We start from the raw sequence: 18,659 nt of genomic DNA, 5'->3' as shown, positions 1-18,659 counted from the left end.
GTACATAATATACAACTTGGATTTTAAGATGTGTAATGCATTTTTAAATTTTTCGGTGAATTATGTAGAATATCGCAATATATCGGGATATATGTCAGAGTGACTGGAGAGCCCTGGAGAGCTCCATCAGTGACCGGCTTCGTCACCCACGATGCACCACCGAGAGGCATCGCAGGTCCTTCCTCCCCGCTGCCATCAGACTGTACAACCAGGCCTGCTCTCAGTAGCCAGTGGACAATAATATGTGCAATAACATAAGATGTGCAATATCTGCCAGTCTACCTCACAACACTCCACCTGCTTTTCTGCACTGTTTAACTGTATATACTGTTCATATCCTGTGTTTATACATATTTTATACGTATCTTTTTGTATTTTTTATATATTTTTTATTTCTGACTTTTCAGTCTTTTTACCCCTCCCCTACATGTGTGTGCTAAGTCTACTGCTGACAACAACAATATAAGTTTCCCCACTGAGGGAGAAAATAAAGAATATCTTATCTTATCTTATCTTATATCGCATAATGGGGATATCGCAATTTGTATCGTATCGTGGCTCAAGTATCGTGATGCGTATCGTATCGTGAGGTCCTTCCCAATACCCACCCCTATAAATGAAGCCTATGCAGTCGTGACAATAGCAGGGTCTGCAGCCACCCTGCATCACCCGCTTTACGCCCATGCTGCAAAAAACAGCTTCTTGAGACAAAACGTGCCGGAGACGGAGATAATGGGCTACAAATTAGGTCCCACTAGCCGCCACGGCTCTGTTAAACTGTAATAAAATGACTGTACAGACACGTGTAGGTCAGCTCAGTCGAGTGTAGCCAAACATCACACAAGACGCACGTCCCGGATTATCTGGCTTCCTTAACCCGCTAAAAATCACCGCAGTCCGGCACAGTCGTCAAGGCAACGGGGATGAGAAAAAGACTGGAAAACGTCTTTTTTTTTTACCTCTCTGTGTTCGTGGACGTCAACAATGATATTTTTAGGAATATAGGGGGGGGGGGGGGGGGGGGGGGGGGGGGGGGGGGGGGGGCTGTAATAATCCCACCTACCTTGAGAAGCCCAGGCGGATTCGCTGTGGTTTTTGGTGTTTATTTCACCTTTTGTCTTGAGTGATGCGGTTTCTGCTGCTGCATCAACGCGGCTGCACCGGCCACATTGAAAGAAACGACAAAGAAACGGCCCCCGACCGTGTCCAGGCGCATTTCACTGAGATGCCGCACCGTTTCACCGTTCACCGACGACCTTCCCCGGCGGCAGACGACGGGTTAAACTCTTTGACCCGCAAGCCAGGATCCTATAAACTGATTTATTCAGTCGTCATTATGATCGATGCCGCCGCCGTCGTCCTCCTCGTCTTTACGGTTCCTGCCGGTTCCCTCGACCACCGTGGGCTGCAGCGCGTTAATTAATCTCTGCAGAGAGTCGGTAGGAGGATATAGTCGGAGCGTGAAGCAGACACGGTGTTTGGAAAGCCCTGTGGATGGGGCTTTGCGGCTCCGGCTGCTCCGGCGTCGTGATCTGCTGTGATGGGGAGGGCAAATGCGCAAAAAGGGCTCCCCCTGGCGTCTGCATCGGGGTAGTACAAGCTGCAGGGACATATTTAGATCATCGCAAATGCTACAGATGGTTTGGAAAAGACATGCCAGTAGGATTTAAAAAAAGAAAAAAAAATGTTAGTTGCATCACTGCACATGCAGGGCATATCTTCTGCTTGAGTTTGGTCTGGTTAGTAGTTCAGTTCTTCCTGTGTACGGATATAGACGTGTGGAAAATATATGATTAATGGAAATTAGAAAATGCACATTTTTTTTCAATTTATCTTAAAAATTAATTGCAAATTAACTTAAAATTAACATTAAATCAAAAAGTGTTTTTTTTTTGATTGATTGAAATCTTTATTTCGAGCATATTATAAATAAAAAAGAAAAACAATTACACAAAATATCAGAAAATAATACAATTAAACAAAATCAAAGGGAAATAAACCTTCATGCCCGAAAAGGAGTAGGAGGAAGTAAAAAAAACGTATGAGTTCCTACCCTTGTTTCTTTTTCAATTTTGCTTGAATACAAAATAAAAATAAATATAAATAAATATAACAGCAAGCTTTACTTTTACCAAAAATTATAGCTGTTATTACATTATAAAAGTATTACAGCACTTCATTGCAATACCCGAGCATTATAAATATTATACCTGAGTATTATAAATAAATGATATACCAGAGCACTTATAAATAATATACCTATACTATATATATATATATATATATATATATATATATATATATATATATATATATATATATATATATACACATCTTATCATAAACAATATAATCATTATTATATATACCATTTTATATACGTACATTATGCTGAATCCCCACACAATCACTAGCTCATGTCTCCTCTTCCCTGTATTTGGCAAAAATCTTTTCTTTGTATTTGCTTTTGAACCTGTAGATGGTTGGGCATTGTTTCAGCTCCTCACTCAGACGGTTCCATAGCCTCACTCCACTGTTTGAAATGCAAATTTTTTTGCTTGTAGTTCTACATGTCTTTAATTTAAAATTAATTGGTTAACTTAATTTATATCTCCCCTGTCTTTCCTGAAACATTTGCTGTATTTGTCTGGGTGTAAACCATGGTCTAAACCATGATTTATAACCGTGATTTTAGCAATATATTGTATTGACACCTTTTGCTTGTGGTGGTGATTGGTGCAATACCGAAGAGCAAATAATATTAAAGGAAAAAATGTACAACAAGTTGTTTCTAAATTGCCGGAGTAATGAGTCTGTAAGGAAAAAGAAATGTACATGAGGTGACCTGGGATGTGCCCTAATGTGACGCGTAAGGTCAGGAGTGGAGTCTTTGTAACGTATAGTGGGGTGGGGGGACAGTCTGTGGTAGACGGGTGAGAGGGGGGTCCGGGGCCTTGTTGACGAGGCCAGCTGCAGTCGGGACCACATACATAAAGAGTATCGAGAATAAAATACTATTTGTTTTCTCCCTGAAATTGTTGGAGTGAAAAAAGGAGAGCGTGGTGGAAACGGAAACAGAGTTAAGAACATTTCATTTTATTTCTAATCCTGTGAGCCATTCAGAGCTGAAGGCCCACACCAGAGTGGGATGATACAATTTACCAATATTGATTGTCACCCAACTTTACATCCTGCTGCATTCCAGTTGGGTTCCGACACAAGTGATGAAGGCCATGATTTTTTTTTTTTTTTTTTTTTCAAATCTATAAGATTTGCCTAGGTGTGGCCAAATCAAGTTTGTGACTCTATAAAGAAGGAATGGAAAAAGAAAGAATATGATCCACAGCATACGACACCTTGTGTTAAACATGGTGGAACCAGTGTTATGGTATGGGCATTCATGGTGGCCACTGGAACAGGCTCAGTGGTGTTTATTGATGGTGATGGAAGTAACTAGCTGAATTCTGGTGTATAAGTCTATATTCTCTACTCCCATTCAGAAACATGCTACAAAACTGATAAAATGGCATTTTACAGTTCAGAAGAACTTACAATGCTGCATAAACAACTCTAGACTTTTTAAAGGCACAAAAAAAAGTTTAATTTGCATGTTCTCCTCATGCTTGCGTGGGTTTTCTCCGGGTACCTGGGCTTCTTCCCACAGTCCAAAAAAAATGTATGTTCGGTTTATTGCTGATGTTAATTCTCAGTGTATGGTTGCTTGTTTACATGCCACTCAGCAATGGTGTAGTGACCTTTCCTGCCTTTAATCTGTAGTGAACTGGTATAAACTCCAGCAGAACCCGCACTGGATTAGACAACTATGGAAAATGGATAGATGGAAAAACAAGGACAAAAAAGTCCTAAAAAACAAGCAGTAGCTGATGGATGCTGCTTCTCCAGGGAGGAGACTCAGGATTTGGTGACGTCAATGGGCTCCAGAGTTCAGGCAGTCATTAACTGCAAACAATTTTCAATAGAGTATTAAAATATGCTAAATACATATTTTTAACTTCAGAAAACAGATGTACTTTGCTTAAAATGACTGTAATTCCTAAATAGTAAACATGCTATATTTTCATCACGGATGAGTGGGGTGGAGCTGAGTTGAGTTGAATGGCTGACTACTCACTAAAACCGCTTGCTCTTAACACAGAACTAAAGACATGATTACCTGGTATTTCTGTGCTATTTTTAACCAAATAATGAAAAAGACATGAAATGAAGACCTCAAGAAATTCTGGAAACCTTTGAAAAACAAAAATGTCATGTCTTCTTTTAAAACTGTGCACTGAAAAACATCAGAAAAGAGATGATTTGTTAGGAAAAACAGCATTTTATTGAATTCAGGATGGAAACAACACACATGCTGAGAAAACACACTCAGTTGTTCCTGTTAGTCCCCCTTACAAATGACCATGTAAAAGCACAGGTATTATTGGCATTAGACTACTCTGTGTGTACTCCACTGCATCGACTATTCAGTATTGCAGCAGAGAGATCTATAATTTATTCACAGTTTGGCTCAATAGTGCATCAGATGAGAATCAACTCAGTCATACCTGAAAATCAGTAATAATATATGAAGCATATGATACATGTTGTGTGTTGATGTTTATGAGCTTTGAATGAGTCATTTTGAAAAATGATCAAATTAATTTACCGCAATGTGCCTCACGTGAGCCATGTCAATTCCCATGCAGTAAACTCTTAGTAGACCAAAGAAGGCATCTGTGAGAATGGCTGACACTAATTAAAGAGAGCTATCTGACTCAAGAATAACAGCTGAAAATGAAGAGTTTTCAATTTCATGTTCACATAAGTGTTATCTCTTCCATTATAAAATAGCCAGAAGTCAACACTAAGATGCATAGATATTGGCATTGAGATTAAGAGTTTATTTTCATTTCATTTCATTTTCAGTGAAAATCTTGAATAAAATGAATATTTATGTGGCACATAAATCAATGTTATAAAAGATTCAGTTTCCAAGAATATCCTGGTTTTTAGTGTGAGACAGGCATTTTCACAGCAAATACTGTGTCCACATTTATTTTGACCTCAAACAATAATTTGATATGTAAGATATGTGCAAGCCTGTGCCACAGATGCTTTTTTAACATTTTCATAGATGCATTTTCACACACAAATTCACACAAGACTTTATCTTATATGTTGCAGGTTCTATAACATTATAACTTCTCTTCTTCTATGTGGCCGTGACGGCGACACAATGATGTCATCGGAGTCGTCTGAATTGACTGTGGAATCTGCATCTAACTCTGCTGTGGACTGTGGCTTGGGCTGCAAAAGAGGTGCTGCAAAAGAGGTGCAAGACATGGTTAACTGACTGTGCTGACTCACTTGAAAATATTTATTATTTAACATTTGCACCAATTTAATTCTAAAGATCACCAAATATGTGCAAAGTGAACACATATTCATAATTGTTGAATTAACACAGTCAAATGCTAAAACAATTATATCCTCTTTCTCACTAACCTGGAGTATGTGTCATCCTGGAGACACAAGTATTTGAGACCAGACAGACATCTTCATGCTCATCCTGTTTGTCAGCATCATAACTGAGCGATTCAGCACCTTAAAAAACAAAACATCACTTTGTTACTTTTCACAAGATTTCTTTCAATGCATGAACTTTTCCAAGTCACGTATAATCCATAGGCTTGCCATATACCCTGCAAATACTTGCAAAATGCAGCAAAACTACTGTTACGAATGTCATCTCGCAAAAGTTTTTTGAAGCCCTCTCAGCTAAAATGCCAGCAAAGTCCAAACTCTCAACTGAACCACATCACACACCAACTGCAGAGTCAGTCTTGGAAGCATGCAGGAAACATGCTGACATCGCTGTTCTGCTCTGTGCACACATATGCTGATCAAAACACAAGGAGGTCCTGAGGGAAGGTATAGATAAGGGGAGGATGCTGGAATCTCACAGCAGGAACTATATATCTTTGGAGGTCATAAGATATGTTGTTATTACTGGCTCACAGGTCTGCCAAGAGCCCTCATCAGTCATGAACAGGAGGCTCCCGTAGCTGATGCAGACGTAGGGGCCATCGTAGAATTAGATCAGTGTTTCAGCTAGATCCATCACTACTCACTACACATTAGAAAAAAAAAATATACCGGTACATATATATTGTGTTTTTCTTGGTTGCAGAGCACCAAATTCTGTGAGCCTGACCTGTTCCACTGGGGGAGGGAGTCAGGCCAGCTCTTTTTGGAGGATCATTTTCCATCAGCGAAGGCTCGGAAAGCTGTAAGCTACTGCACAAACACAGAAATAGTTATTTAAAATGTTATTTTTTTTAAACACCCCCCACTCATTTTTTAAAATCTTTTTTAGTATTGTGTAAATATGAGTAACCTTTTTACTGGAAGACTACAACGAGCCAGATGTGCCCTGAATGAAGACTGTATCATCGTTAAGGAAACCACATCCACTTCTCCTTGAACAGTGTTGACTACAACACAGCAGTGTGAGTTGACAACCTGAAAAAAAGATTAAAATGACAATGAGCAATGGCGAGATTAAAACTGAAAAAAGATGTGCATTATACGCTTTTTGAAGCCATCTATTGGCCACTTAAATAGGCTTAAGCAAATACATTCAATGTCTGTTTCAATCTGTATTTAATCATCCTGTCGTCATTTCTGATCACTATGAGTATGCTTGAGCACGGCAATTTTCAAGCACTACAAAACACAATTTAGCTTGAAGAATCATGGAAAAAGTATTTTCCAGAAGTAGTATTTCTGTCTTTATGAGAGAAGTCAATGTTGAGTTGAAAAAAGTGCCTGTGATGGTTTTGTATGTAATTGTATCAGAAAAACCTTATGATGCATGTCCGTCAGTAAAGTGTTGAGCTGCAACTCTCTGAAGAAATGCCCCCTGAACACTGACTGCAACATTACAATGTCCTGTAAAGAAAGACATGGAGATAATGATGGAGAGATAATGGAGTGAGAAAAAGAGATCTGGGACAGTGTGTCTGGACATGTCTTATGTAATATTTTCTCCCAGACACTTCAACAAATTCCTTTATGTAAGTGTGGCATGTCCCATACCCTCTGTCTGTGCTGCCTCCAGTGTGTCTGAATGATCAGAGCTGCCCTTTCTCTTTCCTTCATCTTTGCGTCAATCCCCAACTCTTCATCTCTTTCCGCCCCCTTTTCTTTATACCCAGAGTCCCTCTCCTCACCCTCCTCCTGATCTGCTCGGTGCTGAGTGTGCTCATGACTTTCTGTTATTGTGGGAGGAGGAGAGGAGAGCTTAGGCTGTGAAACTTTGCTCCTGTCATCCTCCAGAGTTTGTATCCTCGCCCACAACTGTTCCAACTCCAGTCTGGGGAAACAAAAATGCAGAAGGATGAGCAGGAAGCAAAAGACAACTGACTCATTTGTTCTTCTGTTTTAGTTAGTTGATGAGTAAGATGATGACTTCAAGCAATGCCAGCATGTTAGATATGTTCATATTAAACTTGTACACCAGCTAATTTGGCAACTGGTGGCAGTGACCTGTGAGAAATAATAGCTTTTCAGCGAGCAGCAGGTAGACTTTTTTAAGAAACTAGTTTGTGCAGGTTAATCAGACAGCAGAAGTTACTTCTTTCCTGGAGCAGCACTTCAGAGTCAGGATTAGTCATTAAAAGACACTCCAAAATCCTTCAAGCAATATGTGTTCAAAAAGGATAAATTAACAATTCTAATGAACTTCACATCATTTTGACAAATTAAATGCAGTTAATAAGCAAAACATACTTATGCTGCTCTTTCTCTTCATCAGATTGCTTTTTCTGCTCAGCTTCCCATCGTTCTCTCTCACTCTGCCATTCTTCTCTTTCTGTCCTCAGCTTTGCTAATTCATCACTGAGAACACAAACACATGGCAGGTCCGGCTTCAAGAACATCAAATATATACAACTTTATGCCTCTGGCTGCTGTGACTGTTGAAATGGCATGGTGTAGGTCTAGTCACAGTTAATTAAACTCCTTAAACCATTTTATTTCCCAGACTTATTTCATTCATTTTTTGTTTGTTTTTTTAATATTGACAATGGCAACGGCAGATTCATTGTATGCTATATATGTATGCTGTTATATTTTTTATAATTCAAAACATATAACAGAGCTGAGAGTTCACTCACTCTTTACTTGACAATGACTCCTGAAGGCCTGCTCTCTCCTCCTCCCATTGGCTGAGGCGTTCCCTCAGATCAGAAACTTCTTTCCATTCCTCAGTGACTATTCCTACGGAGACCACTGCCTCTGTTGCCATGGTAAACCCAGGAAACTCTGTGAGTGTGGCTTGGATCTCCTTGTCCAATCTGATGCTGTTCTTTGCTGGCTGGGTGTTCCTGCTGCTGTCTTCGAACTTCTGATAGGAGGACAGAGGAGTCCATCGGTAACGAGGGTTCTGGGCCCACAGCTCAACACGGGACAACTGCATGCGTTTACATGATCAGCTTGTTACAGCTTCCTCTCACCTTCTCTACCATCAACAGTCTTCTCAACAGCCTCTGTTTACTCCACTCTCTGTAACCTAGGAGACAAAATCACAGACAGTCATGTGCATTTCATATACTGCAGTGTTGTGCATACTTTGAGTCAAGGTTCGGATTGATAAACTTTTGTTGACTGATTTATACAATTACTTATTATAGATATAAAATAGAATCCCACACATAAAAGCCATACTGTTGGGATGATTAGAGTAAAAACTGTCACATACGGTACTAAAAATTACTTTTTTTTTCTTTTTTTCTTTTAAGGGGTAGAGTAATGAACCTTGTTGGCTATATCAAGGTTCTGACAGAATCACTGTGATGGGTAAACAAAGACCTTTTATTCCAGCAGCAGGACTGTCAGTGTTGAGCTCCTCTCTCAGTGCTGCATTCTCCTGCTGAAGCTGCTTCAAGTTCTCAGACAGGCGATGAACTGTGGAGCTCAGAGCTTTCTGTTGCCTCTGGGAACATTTGCTCTCTGCTCGGCTACTGCAGACACACACAGATGAAGAATACATGAAGGGTTGGCACTTTTTCTTTTTTTGTTTTACATAAACAATCGATTACAGTGGGTACGGAAAGTATTCCGACTCCTTTACCTTTTTCCCTTTTTGTTTAGCCATTTGCTTAAATCAAAAAAGTTCATTTTATTTCTCATTAATCTACACTCAGCACCCCATCTTGACAGAAAAAACTGAAATGTATACATTTTTGCAAATGTATTAAAAAAGAAAAGCTGAAATATCACATGGTCATAAGTATTCAGACCCTCACTTCGGGGCTTTATGGCAGAGTGGCCCGACGGAAGCCTTTCCTCAGTGCAAGACACATGAAAGCCTGCATAGAGTTTTCCAAAAAACACATGAATGATTCCCAGACTATGAGAAATAAGATTATCTGGTCTGATGAGACCAAGATTAAACTTTGTGCCGTTAATTCTAAGTGGTATGTGTGGAGATGAAAACAGGCACTGCTCATCAGCTGCCCAATACAATCCCAACAGTGAAACATGGTGGTGGCAGCATCATGCTATGGGGGTGTTTTTCAGCTACAAGGACAGGACGACTGGTTGCAATTGAAGGAAAGATGAATGCAGTCAAGTACAAAGATATCCTGGCATAAAGCTTCTTCCACAGTGCTCAGGACCTCAGACTGGGCCAAAGGTCCACCTTCCAAAAAGACAATGACCCTAAGCACACAGATAAAATAACAAAGGAGTAGCTTGGGAACAACTCTGTGGCCGTTCTTGACCGGCCCACCCAGAGCCCTGACCTAAACCCAATTGAGCATCTCTGGAGAGATTTGAAAATGACTGTCCACCAACATTCACCATCTAACCTGACAGAACTGGAGAGGATCTGCAAGGAGGAATGGCAGAGGATCCCCAAATCCAGGTGAGAAGAACTTGATGCATCATTCCCAAGAAGACTCATGGCTGTGTCAATACTGAGCAAAGAGTCTGAATACTTATGGCCATGCGATATTTCAGTTTTTCTTTTTTTTTAAATTTGCAAAAATGTATACATTTCTGTTTTTTTTCTATTGCTGAGTATTTCTTAATGAGAAATAAAACGACCTTCTTGGCTGCAATGAAATAAAAACGAGGGAAAATGTAAAGGGGTCTGAATACTTTCCATACCCACTGTAAACAATCCTTTATTTCCATCACTATTAGGCATCATTTAACCTTTAGGATTTTACATAACTTGAATACGGCATGTTTGTTAACCTTAAGAATAGTAAATATAACATAAACACCCATAATGACTCTTGCAGTTAAGTATTGTCTCATGTCAGATGTCCCATGTGTTTCAGTAAACCAAACCTTTTCTCTGCAGCCTCAAAGAGCATCTTCAGTCTCTGGATCTGGAAGATGAAGAATGCAAACACAAGTTTCATTTTCCACAGCTGTGGCCACACTGCTACAAAACACAGGTGAGAAGAAGAAAAAGAACAAGAGGAGTGAGATAAAAAGGAAGAAGAATCACAAGAGGGTCAATAAAAGCAAGACAAATCAGAAGAAGAAATAAATAAAAAAAAGTATGTGTATTTACATGAAAAGCAATAATCTGCTACTAACATTAAGATAATACTGTTAATAATAAACTACCATGTAAACAGTTGGCTTAAACAAACCTGAAACATTAAAAGAGTTGCATTAACATATGGAGAATTCCTATAATAGTCACATTGCTGATGTAAATTTCAGACATGTAAACATCTTAGCCAGAACATGACGTTCTCTTGGAGTTTTGTCAACGTTTTGCCACACAAAATGTCCTGAACAAATAATTTAAATGTCTGAGGATAACAAGATGACAGCAAGTGTCCCCATCTATTAGCATTTGTTGCACTTTTGAAAAATCAGGAAGAAGAAAAAAACGCACAAAACAGAATATAGTATTGTAGCACTGGCAACTGAATGTTTGGTGTTGTGGCACTTAATTCTGGAGAAAATGCCAAAAAAAAAACCCTGAAAGGACATGTGAGACGTGCCATTAGTTCTGTAGGCAGAGTGTTGCATAAAATGGTGATTCTAAAGAAAAAGATTGAACCTTCCCCAGATCGAGGTGCAGTGTGTATAATAGTCAGGAGGGTACAGTAGATACCTACACAGCAAGCCTGAGATGTATTTAGGGACATGGCCCATTCAAGTTTTAAAGGTGAACATTAAAATGTTAAAATTGACACTAAATTACGAGAGAGCAGGGAAGGTAAGCAAACACATGGATGATGCCTTTGTGCTTTTTAGTCCCAGTTATGTGTAGCAGCAACATTTTTGAATGAACTGTACACCGTACAGGAGGCCCAAACTAATGTCTCAGTATCATACAGAAGTCAGGATAAGAAGACTTTTTGTAAATCAGCAGTTGAAAGAAATTACCTGATTTCTGACAATAGTTAAAACCAAGACTGAACATTTTTGAACATCAAATCTGTGTTAGTAACTTTTTCAGTACTAGTTTTTCTAGCAGCTCATTAGATATTATTTGATAGACTTATCAAGATTAAAATCTGAATTTAGTGTATGACACTGTTTGACTTTCAATCTGTCATCACTGAGACTAAGGTAAAGTTAGGGAATACAGGATTTTAGGGTCAGACAGACAAACCATGGGATTAGCAATGCTGCTGTGGGTTTTATCAGCATGTATGATGCCATCCCCTATAGATATTGTAATGTGGATACAGTATGTTTTGAAGGAGGTACCAACAGGTACCATGTGAAGAGAACAAAGGGGGGCCGACAAGGACCGAACCCTGGCAGAAAAACATAACTCAACTGGACAACTGAAAATGTGAAGAGACAGAAAATCTTTTGTTGAGAAAAAGAATGAGGGTAATAGACTAAAAGTCTGGTCCTTAATACCAACCTTGAAGTCTAACCAATGTATAAGTGTACTGTGCTTTTAAAAATCTAAAATCATACAATGAGCTCTACAACTGCCCTCACCAATATGACATTAGTCGCCATAAGAAGTGCTGCATCTGTACTACTGAGTGCTCTAAAACAAAATAAAAAACCTTCAGAGGAAAGAGCTAAGACTCGAGGCGTTTACCTCTTCAAAATAAGTTTCTGCTGTGATCTTCAGCTCCTCCAAGTTGGTGGTTCTCAGATCACTTTGCAGTTTACTGGGGAGAAAAAAGGAGTAACATAAACACAATGCTGCTTTACCACACCACTTAAGAAAGGTGGACAAACATGTTTACCTTAAGGCATTTTCTTTCTCTCTGCACTGCTGCTCCAGTTTCAGGATTCTCTGTTTTAGCCCGTTGAGAACCTTGTTGAGCAGATTGTTTTATTATAAGCTAGATGTGATTCTTTAAATGATTTCTCAAACACTCGCCATCAAACTGGAAATACTCACCACACTCCCTTCTTTCTTCTTATCCACCAAGCTGCGTGTATATTCAGATCCCTGCAAGAAAAACAGGATACAGTTTTTAGATTGTTAACTTCAACAATAAAAGCCAGGAGTAACAATGTGATTGAACCTTTGAGGGGTCCAGTAGTTCCTCAATCTGTTTCTCTCTTTTCGTATTTTCTTCTTGGAGGCGCCGCAGTTTGGTTTTGATTTTTTGGTTGTCAGACTTCTGAGCATGGAGACTCTGCAGAGAACGGGACCAGTCAAACATCAAGGTCAACATATGAATGCAGATGAAAATCCTGGTGAGCCAAATATGAAAGAAAAAATAGAAAAATGCTATTTAAAAAGAAATGTCTACAGAGGAATAAAACTATGAGTAAACAACAAAAAATTCAACTGGAACTGATAAAGAGCTTTTCAGCAAACTACAGAAGCACAGGTCATTGAACAGTGAAGCACAGGTCCACCTGAATACATCCGACCACAGAACCCTGTTATTTTTTTATGCTGATTTTTTTTTCTTTTACCTTTTTGAGGTGAATGATCTCATTGTACATGTCCTCCTTCCTCCTGTAATCGTCTGCACTTGAAGCAAAACCTGCAAAGCACGAAGACCAATAGAGATGCTGCATATTTACAAAAGCAGGGGGGGGTTAACATGAAGTAACATTTCCTTGTATATGCTCTTTCAGCTTCATTTATCTTTACTTTACAGTATCTCTTCTGCTAACAAAATCACACACTACTAAGTGGAGATGCCTGATTTTCCTCATGTTCAAGGTCTGTTTGATAAGCTGTGGACTGACATCACATTCTGATCTTAGCCTCTTGCACATATCTGAAAGAATCCGCAAGGGAAACCCTCTAAACGAGACTTTTCATGTTTTCCTGTATCAACTTATACTTAAACTGGTCCTTTTACTTGTATATTTTTTAGATTATTTTTTTCTGATTGGATACAAAGCTTTTTCCTAAAACCTTAGAGATTATTTCAGCCCTGTGCCATTTAAATTTGCACTGAGATCTAAGCTACAGGGTAGAACAAATTAAGTTCATTAAAGTTTGTTACTCCTCCTCAACACTTATCACTGGAATAGTAAAGCATCAGCCTAAAAAACACAGTAAAATCAGACTCAGCTGGTTGAACGGGCACCAGCTGTTCAGAGGCCTCAGTCCTTTTTGTGGCCGATCCAGTTTTTAATCCAATCCTGAGTTCCTTTACTAAAGGTTATCCCCCCTGTCTCCCTACTTTCCTGTCTTCTCACTGTCAAATAAAGGCCTTATGTGTCCAAATAAACTACCCAGGGAGTGTGTCTCTGCTGAATTGATGCAACATTTATCAATGTTCTATATTTGTATGGGTTTTATTGTATTGTATTAGAGAAGGACTGAGATTAGATCAGGTTCAGTTTCACTCATTTTTCTCTTTCTTTATCTATACAATATGGTATATCTTCCCAGCTGTTTACTTACAAAAGTTAAACCTTCCTGTCGCACAATTTAAAGTTATTAGCTATTTACAAGCTACTGTGAATATTAAATAGGAGATGAATGCTGGAGATACTCAACTAAAATAATCTCTAAAGAACTACTGCTGAGGCAGGTTTGGAGAGTGAATTTCTCCCAAAGGTAAACACCAAAAAAAAAAAAACCTCGTTCCTGGAAAAGCTTGTCAAAATGAAGCTTTGGTTTCACAGCCTCCCTTACGCGGCCATTTCCCAGCAGCAGGTAGCTGTTCTTAGAAAGACCTCCTCCTGAGGAGTTAAACTTTCTACCCAGCATCGGTTGTGTTTTCACAGAGCCTACCATGGCCGTTGCTGAGGGATGTGAGGCGAGTTGAGCCAGCCTCCTCAGCTCCGTCCCCTGAGGTTCCCCCCAAGGACGTCCTTGGAAGTCTCCAGGCTCCCACTGGTGCCCTCCTGGAGTTTACAGTCAGACTGGAAAGGTACGGAGACCCTGCATTCATATACAAATATGGAATTTGCAAAGTGTTTTTTTTTTTTCTTTTTACATTGTCTGAAAATAATACCAACATAAGCAGCTCAACAGCTCTTACTTGAAAGAGGCTTGCCAGAAGATTTGTTTCTCCTTGTTCTCTGCAACAAAAAAAATCAAGTGTTGAAGCAGCATAAATGTATGCTGCTTTAATCAGTTACGTCCAAAATACACCATAAATATCTTAAAGGGGACCTATTATGAAAAACAAGTTTTTTCTTGCTTTAACATATATAAAGTGGTCTCCCCTCAGCCTGCCAACTCAGAGAAGGAGGAAAGCAACCAAATTCTGCAGTGTCTGTACAGCCACCCGGATGAGCCATCCAGTGTGATGTGGCTTCTACGAGCCGTTCAGATTCTGCTCCTGTCGTTACGTAACCAAAATGCGGTTTACATAGGTCGGCCTCCGATGCATGAAACCACGCCCTCAACTAACTCCGCCGGCCGGAGCTTCCGTCATTTTTTCGTAGCAGTGTATCGCGTCATTCAGGCAGCCAATCAGCACAGTGCCTCATTATCATAGCCCCGCCCACTCAGAATCCCACATAGATAATGAGGTTAGAGACTGGGATGATAAAGACATGGCTTAGAGACTGAATTTCTAATTTATTTAGCAAAAACAATCAAAAGCTTGAACAATCGGCAGCACGGTGGCTTAGTGGTTAGCACTGTTGCCTCACAGCAAGAAGGTCCCCGGTTCGACTCCCAGGCCCGACAGGGGCCTTTCTGTGTGGAGTTTGCATGTTCTCCCTGTGCTTGCGTGGGTTTCCTCCCACAGTCCAAAAACATGCATGCTATGTGAGCGTGAGTGTGCATGGTTGTTTATATGTGGCCCTGCGATGGACTGGCGACCTGTCCAGGGTGTAACCGTGACCCTGAAAAGGATAAAGCGGGTATAGATAATGGATGGATGGATGGAATAACAATCAAAAGCTTGTTTTTAAGACATTCAAGGCCTGTTTAAAATAGGTATTAGATGCCATAATAGGTCCCCTTTAAACAAGACATGAAACTTAACAGAAAAAAATGAGGTTTTGAGTACCTGTTCTGAAATATCAACAGGAAGAGAAAAACCATCCTCAACCTAGGGTAGAAAGATATTTTTTGAATAAGTTTGATATCATGAAGAAAATGATCGTCAAAACAGAAAAGAGGGTGATAGAGACTACATTTTCTATCATGAAGAAAATATGTCCTATCTAACAGATGTGTGTTGCATTTAGTGGGACAGATAATAATCATGTTACTGATGAATAATACTGAATAGTAATAGCACACAATAAGATTTACTTTTATTATTTATATCTTTTTTTATTGTTTAAGGTGTATGTGCAGTACTGGAGTTGAGGGGGGATGAGGGGGGATGGCATCCCCCCCTGAAATAAAAACGGTCAAAATCATCCCCCCTGTAAAACTGACATCCCCCCTTTCCATCCCTTATGTCATTTCATCAATGAATGTGGTTTTACTGCTATTTCAACATTTAGAGTCATCACCAGAAAAATAACACCAGAAAAATAACTTATTTGACAATTTTCACCTGTTTCAAGTAAATTTTCACGTGAAATAAGTAGGAAAATCTGCCAGTGGGACAAGATCTTCTTATTACAAGCAAAAAAATCTTGTTCCACTGGCAGATTTTTCTACTTATTTCAAGTGAAAATCTACTTGAAACAAGTGAAAATTGTTGTTTTTTCCAGTGATGACTCTTGTTTTAAGTATAATGAGATTTTTTTTTACTAAAATGAGACATTTTAACTAGAAATAGGACAAATATTCTTGTTAAGATTTTGAGTTTTTGCAGTGATCCATTTTACTTATCCTGTGAAGGACAGAGGCATATTGATAAGTTCAGAAAACTGTTTTTTATGGTTGTGTTTTGATGTACTTGATGTAAGCCCAGTGGATACTTAAAGCTTACAGATGCTGCATTTAACTGCTGCTATGTCATTCCTGCAGTATTTCTGTAAGTGTTTTGGTCAGTGCTATTATTTGTAATAAATTATATTATTTGTAATCAGCACAAATGATCTGTCCCTATATGATAAAATCCACCATCCCCCCTGATTTTTTTTTTTTTTTTTTTATAACTCGAGTACTGTTTATGTGGTTTGTAAATTATTAACATTTTACACAGCAAGTAATACCTTCACATCCTAACCCAGGGACCCCAATGGGTCCCATATTCATGTTTGCTTACTCTCAGTTAGAGTAACAATTAACTGACAACAGAAAATCAGTTTTTAGTCTCCTTTACTTTTGAAATGCTACACATGAGGCAAACAAGGGGAATGTTACTGTTGCCATGACACTCAGCTTATAAGCCAAATCAATTTAAGTCAAACAAATGACAGCTGCTTCGTTTTGATGCATCGCGTCTTGAATTACATGTCCAATACGTAGCTGTAATGAATAAAGAAAAACTGAAGGACTAAACATGTTTAGGTAAAATTGTTATAAGACTTCAAAAATCCACGCTGAGAGACAGAAGCTTGTTTTGTTGAAAACAAAGGCAAAAACTCACCAACTCCTCCTCGTAGTCTTCATCTGACTGAATATCAGTTGCCTCCAGAGACATTTTAGCACTTGCACTACACATAGCTGACAAGCAAATGTTATGTTAAGACAGAAAACGTGACTTTTTTCTCGTGTAATCTTCTCATGTTTTTTGGTCCTACTCGAAAGGCTCACCTCCGCTGTCCCCTCTTGCTAGTAGTAAAAACACTGTCTGACAAAAGAAGCTACGCTACAACTCGGGAGTTTTCAGCAGAAACAGCACATGTCTTCTTAAATAAAAACAGTTCGTGTGGGAACAACGGACTGTAAAACATCGTTTGTCTGAAATCTGCTCTAGCGCTGGCGTTTTTCCGTGCAGATGTAATGCTGCGTTCCATTTACCTCGGAAGTCGGAACTCGGAACTGGGAATGACGTCACAGCCGAGTTATCAGCGTTCCAGTTACAAAGTAGGTAAACAAGTTTGTAGTTCTTATATACCACATGAAAAATGTAAAATACACTATAGCAGCATATATATGCCGAACAATACTTGTATACGACTGATTTAGTGTGACCAAAACTAGAATGAAGTGCTACGAATTTTTACAGAGCTCTCTTCTACTGTTTACAACCGGGGCAGCCATCTTGGAATGTGAACTCGGGGGTGGTGAAGACTCTCCCACTTTCCCAGTGGGAAATCCCACTTCGAAGGGCGTTCCAGTTGAAAAATCCAACTGGGAACTGGGAAATCCCCACTTCCGAGGACAAATGGAACGCACCATAAAGCCTGAATTATGGTTCTGCGTTAAATCGACGCAGAGCCTACGGCGAAGGGGTACGCGGCGACGCGCAATGTACGGTGTGAGCGCCGCGTACCTTACGCCGTAGGCTCTGCGTTGTTGCGCGGAACCATAAATCAGCCTGTTGTCACGTCGATGTTGCTGCGGGCTGCGTCATAGCAACCGCACAGCTGCCTGCTTCCGCCCAGCACCGGCGTTCAAGGCGAGGCCCTTCAAATTAAGAGAACACGCCGTATGAATCACTCCAATTAAGCACAAACTATGCTAATCTATTGAAACGCTTGACTTATTTACAATTGATTTATCAATATTTTCTATCAAATATGATAAATATGCAATGAAAAATGTTCAGGTAAATGGTGACGTGTTTTTATTAATTTGAATTATTTCATTATTTTGAAAATCTAAGGCGGTTAAACATTCCCAGTGAAATGTAACTTTACGTAGAGTCGCATTGCTGTGTCCAAAAACACCCCCTAGTGACCTTCTCAAATACTTACATTTTCTGAAAGCTTCATGCTCATATTCTACCAGCATCCTGTAATCCTGTCCACACTTAAAAAAATCAAGTTCATTATACTTGCTAATTTAAGTTGGAAACACTTAGAAAGACAGTTTATTATAGTTTCTATTTTTAAGTTTAAACAACTTCACAAAGTTAAGTAAATTACAATTAGGTTTAAAGTAAACGTAACAAGTAAATATGAAGTAAACTTGACTTATGATTATTAGTTGTATGTAACCTTTTTAAGTGCAATCGGTTTCCTAGATTCTTTTAAGTAAGCTCAACTTGTCAGATCTTAGAGTGCAACTACAAGTTTCCAAGTACATATAATTATTAATGTTTTATCATATACAGGACAGGTTGCAGCGAAGTGAGGTAAAAAAGCTCTTTTTTTGTTCTGTGATTAAAAAAGAAACAAAAGGGATATCTGTTGCCAAGCTACTGGTTGTCATCTGTCATTTG

At 39.2% G+C, this 18,659-nt stretch overlaps 2 protein-coding genes across 4 annotated transcripts in view; both read right to left on the bottom strand.

Annotated features, from left to right (window-relative positions):
* The window catches only part of ttyh3b (tweety family member 3b), a 30,831-nt gene extending 29,300 nt beyond the window's left edge, over positions 1-1,531 (bottom strand). Inside the window, exon 1 of the mRNA XM_061720080.1 lies at positions 1,064-1,531. The gene's annotated coding sequence lies outside the window, so the exon portion shown is untranslated. The remainder of the gene's footprint in view (positions 1-1,063) is intronic.
* Positions 1,532-4,324: 2,793 nt separating this feature from the next.
* iqce (IQ motif containing E) lies at positions 4,325-17,707 on the bottom strand. Of its 3 annotated transcripts, XM_061720052.1 has the most exons (21): positions 17,087-17,706; positions 16,920-16,996; positions 15,438-15,479; positions 14,457-14,496; positions 14,207-14,356; positions 12,928-12,998; positions 12,528-12,641; positions 12,401-12,451; positions 12,243-12,313; positions 12,092-12,164; positions 10,357-10,397; positions 8,869-9,020; positions 8,514-8,569; positions 8,175-8,404; positions 7,789-7,896; positions 7,096-7,372; positions 6,862-6,948; positions 6,395-6,519; positions 6,212-6,294; positions 5,503-5,601; positions 4,325-5,318 (listed from the first exon to the last, which is right to left on the bottom strand). In XM_061720052.1, exons 2-21 carry the CDS (start codon positions 16,992-16,994, stop codon positions 5,185-5,187), a joined length of 2,079 nt encoding a protein of 692 aa, XP_061576036.1. In that variant the 5' UTR covers positions 16,995-16,996; positions 17,087-17,706; the 3' UTR covers positions 4,325-5,184. The 3 variants fall into 3 exon arrangements, with proteins under 3 accessions (XP_061576036.1, XP_061576045.1, XP_061576053.1); XM_061720061.1 differs by having other exon boundaries at positions 6,212-6,291; positions 16,920-17,707; XM_061720069.1 differs by lacking the exon at positions 15,438-15,479 and having other exon boundaries at positions 16,920-17,706.
* Positions 17,708-18,659: the final 952 nt, after the last annotated feature.

Source organism: Cololabis saira, chromosome 1 (genome assembly GCF_033807715.1).
Source record: "Cololabis saira isolate AMF1-May2022 chromosome 1, fColSai1.1, whole genome shotgun sequence".
NCBI classification, from domain to species: domain Eukaryota; kingdom Metazoa; phylum Chordata; class Actinopteri; order Beloniformes; family Belonidae; genus Cololabis; species Cololabis saira.
The sequence above is the reverse complement of the archived record's forward strand: the minus strand, read 5'-3'. Positions and strand labels throughout refer to the sequence as shown.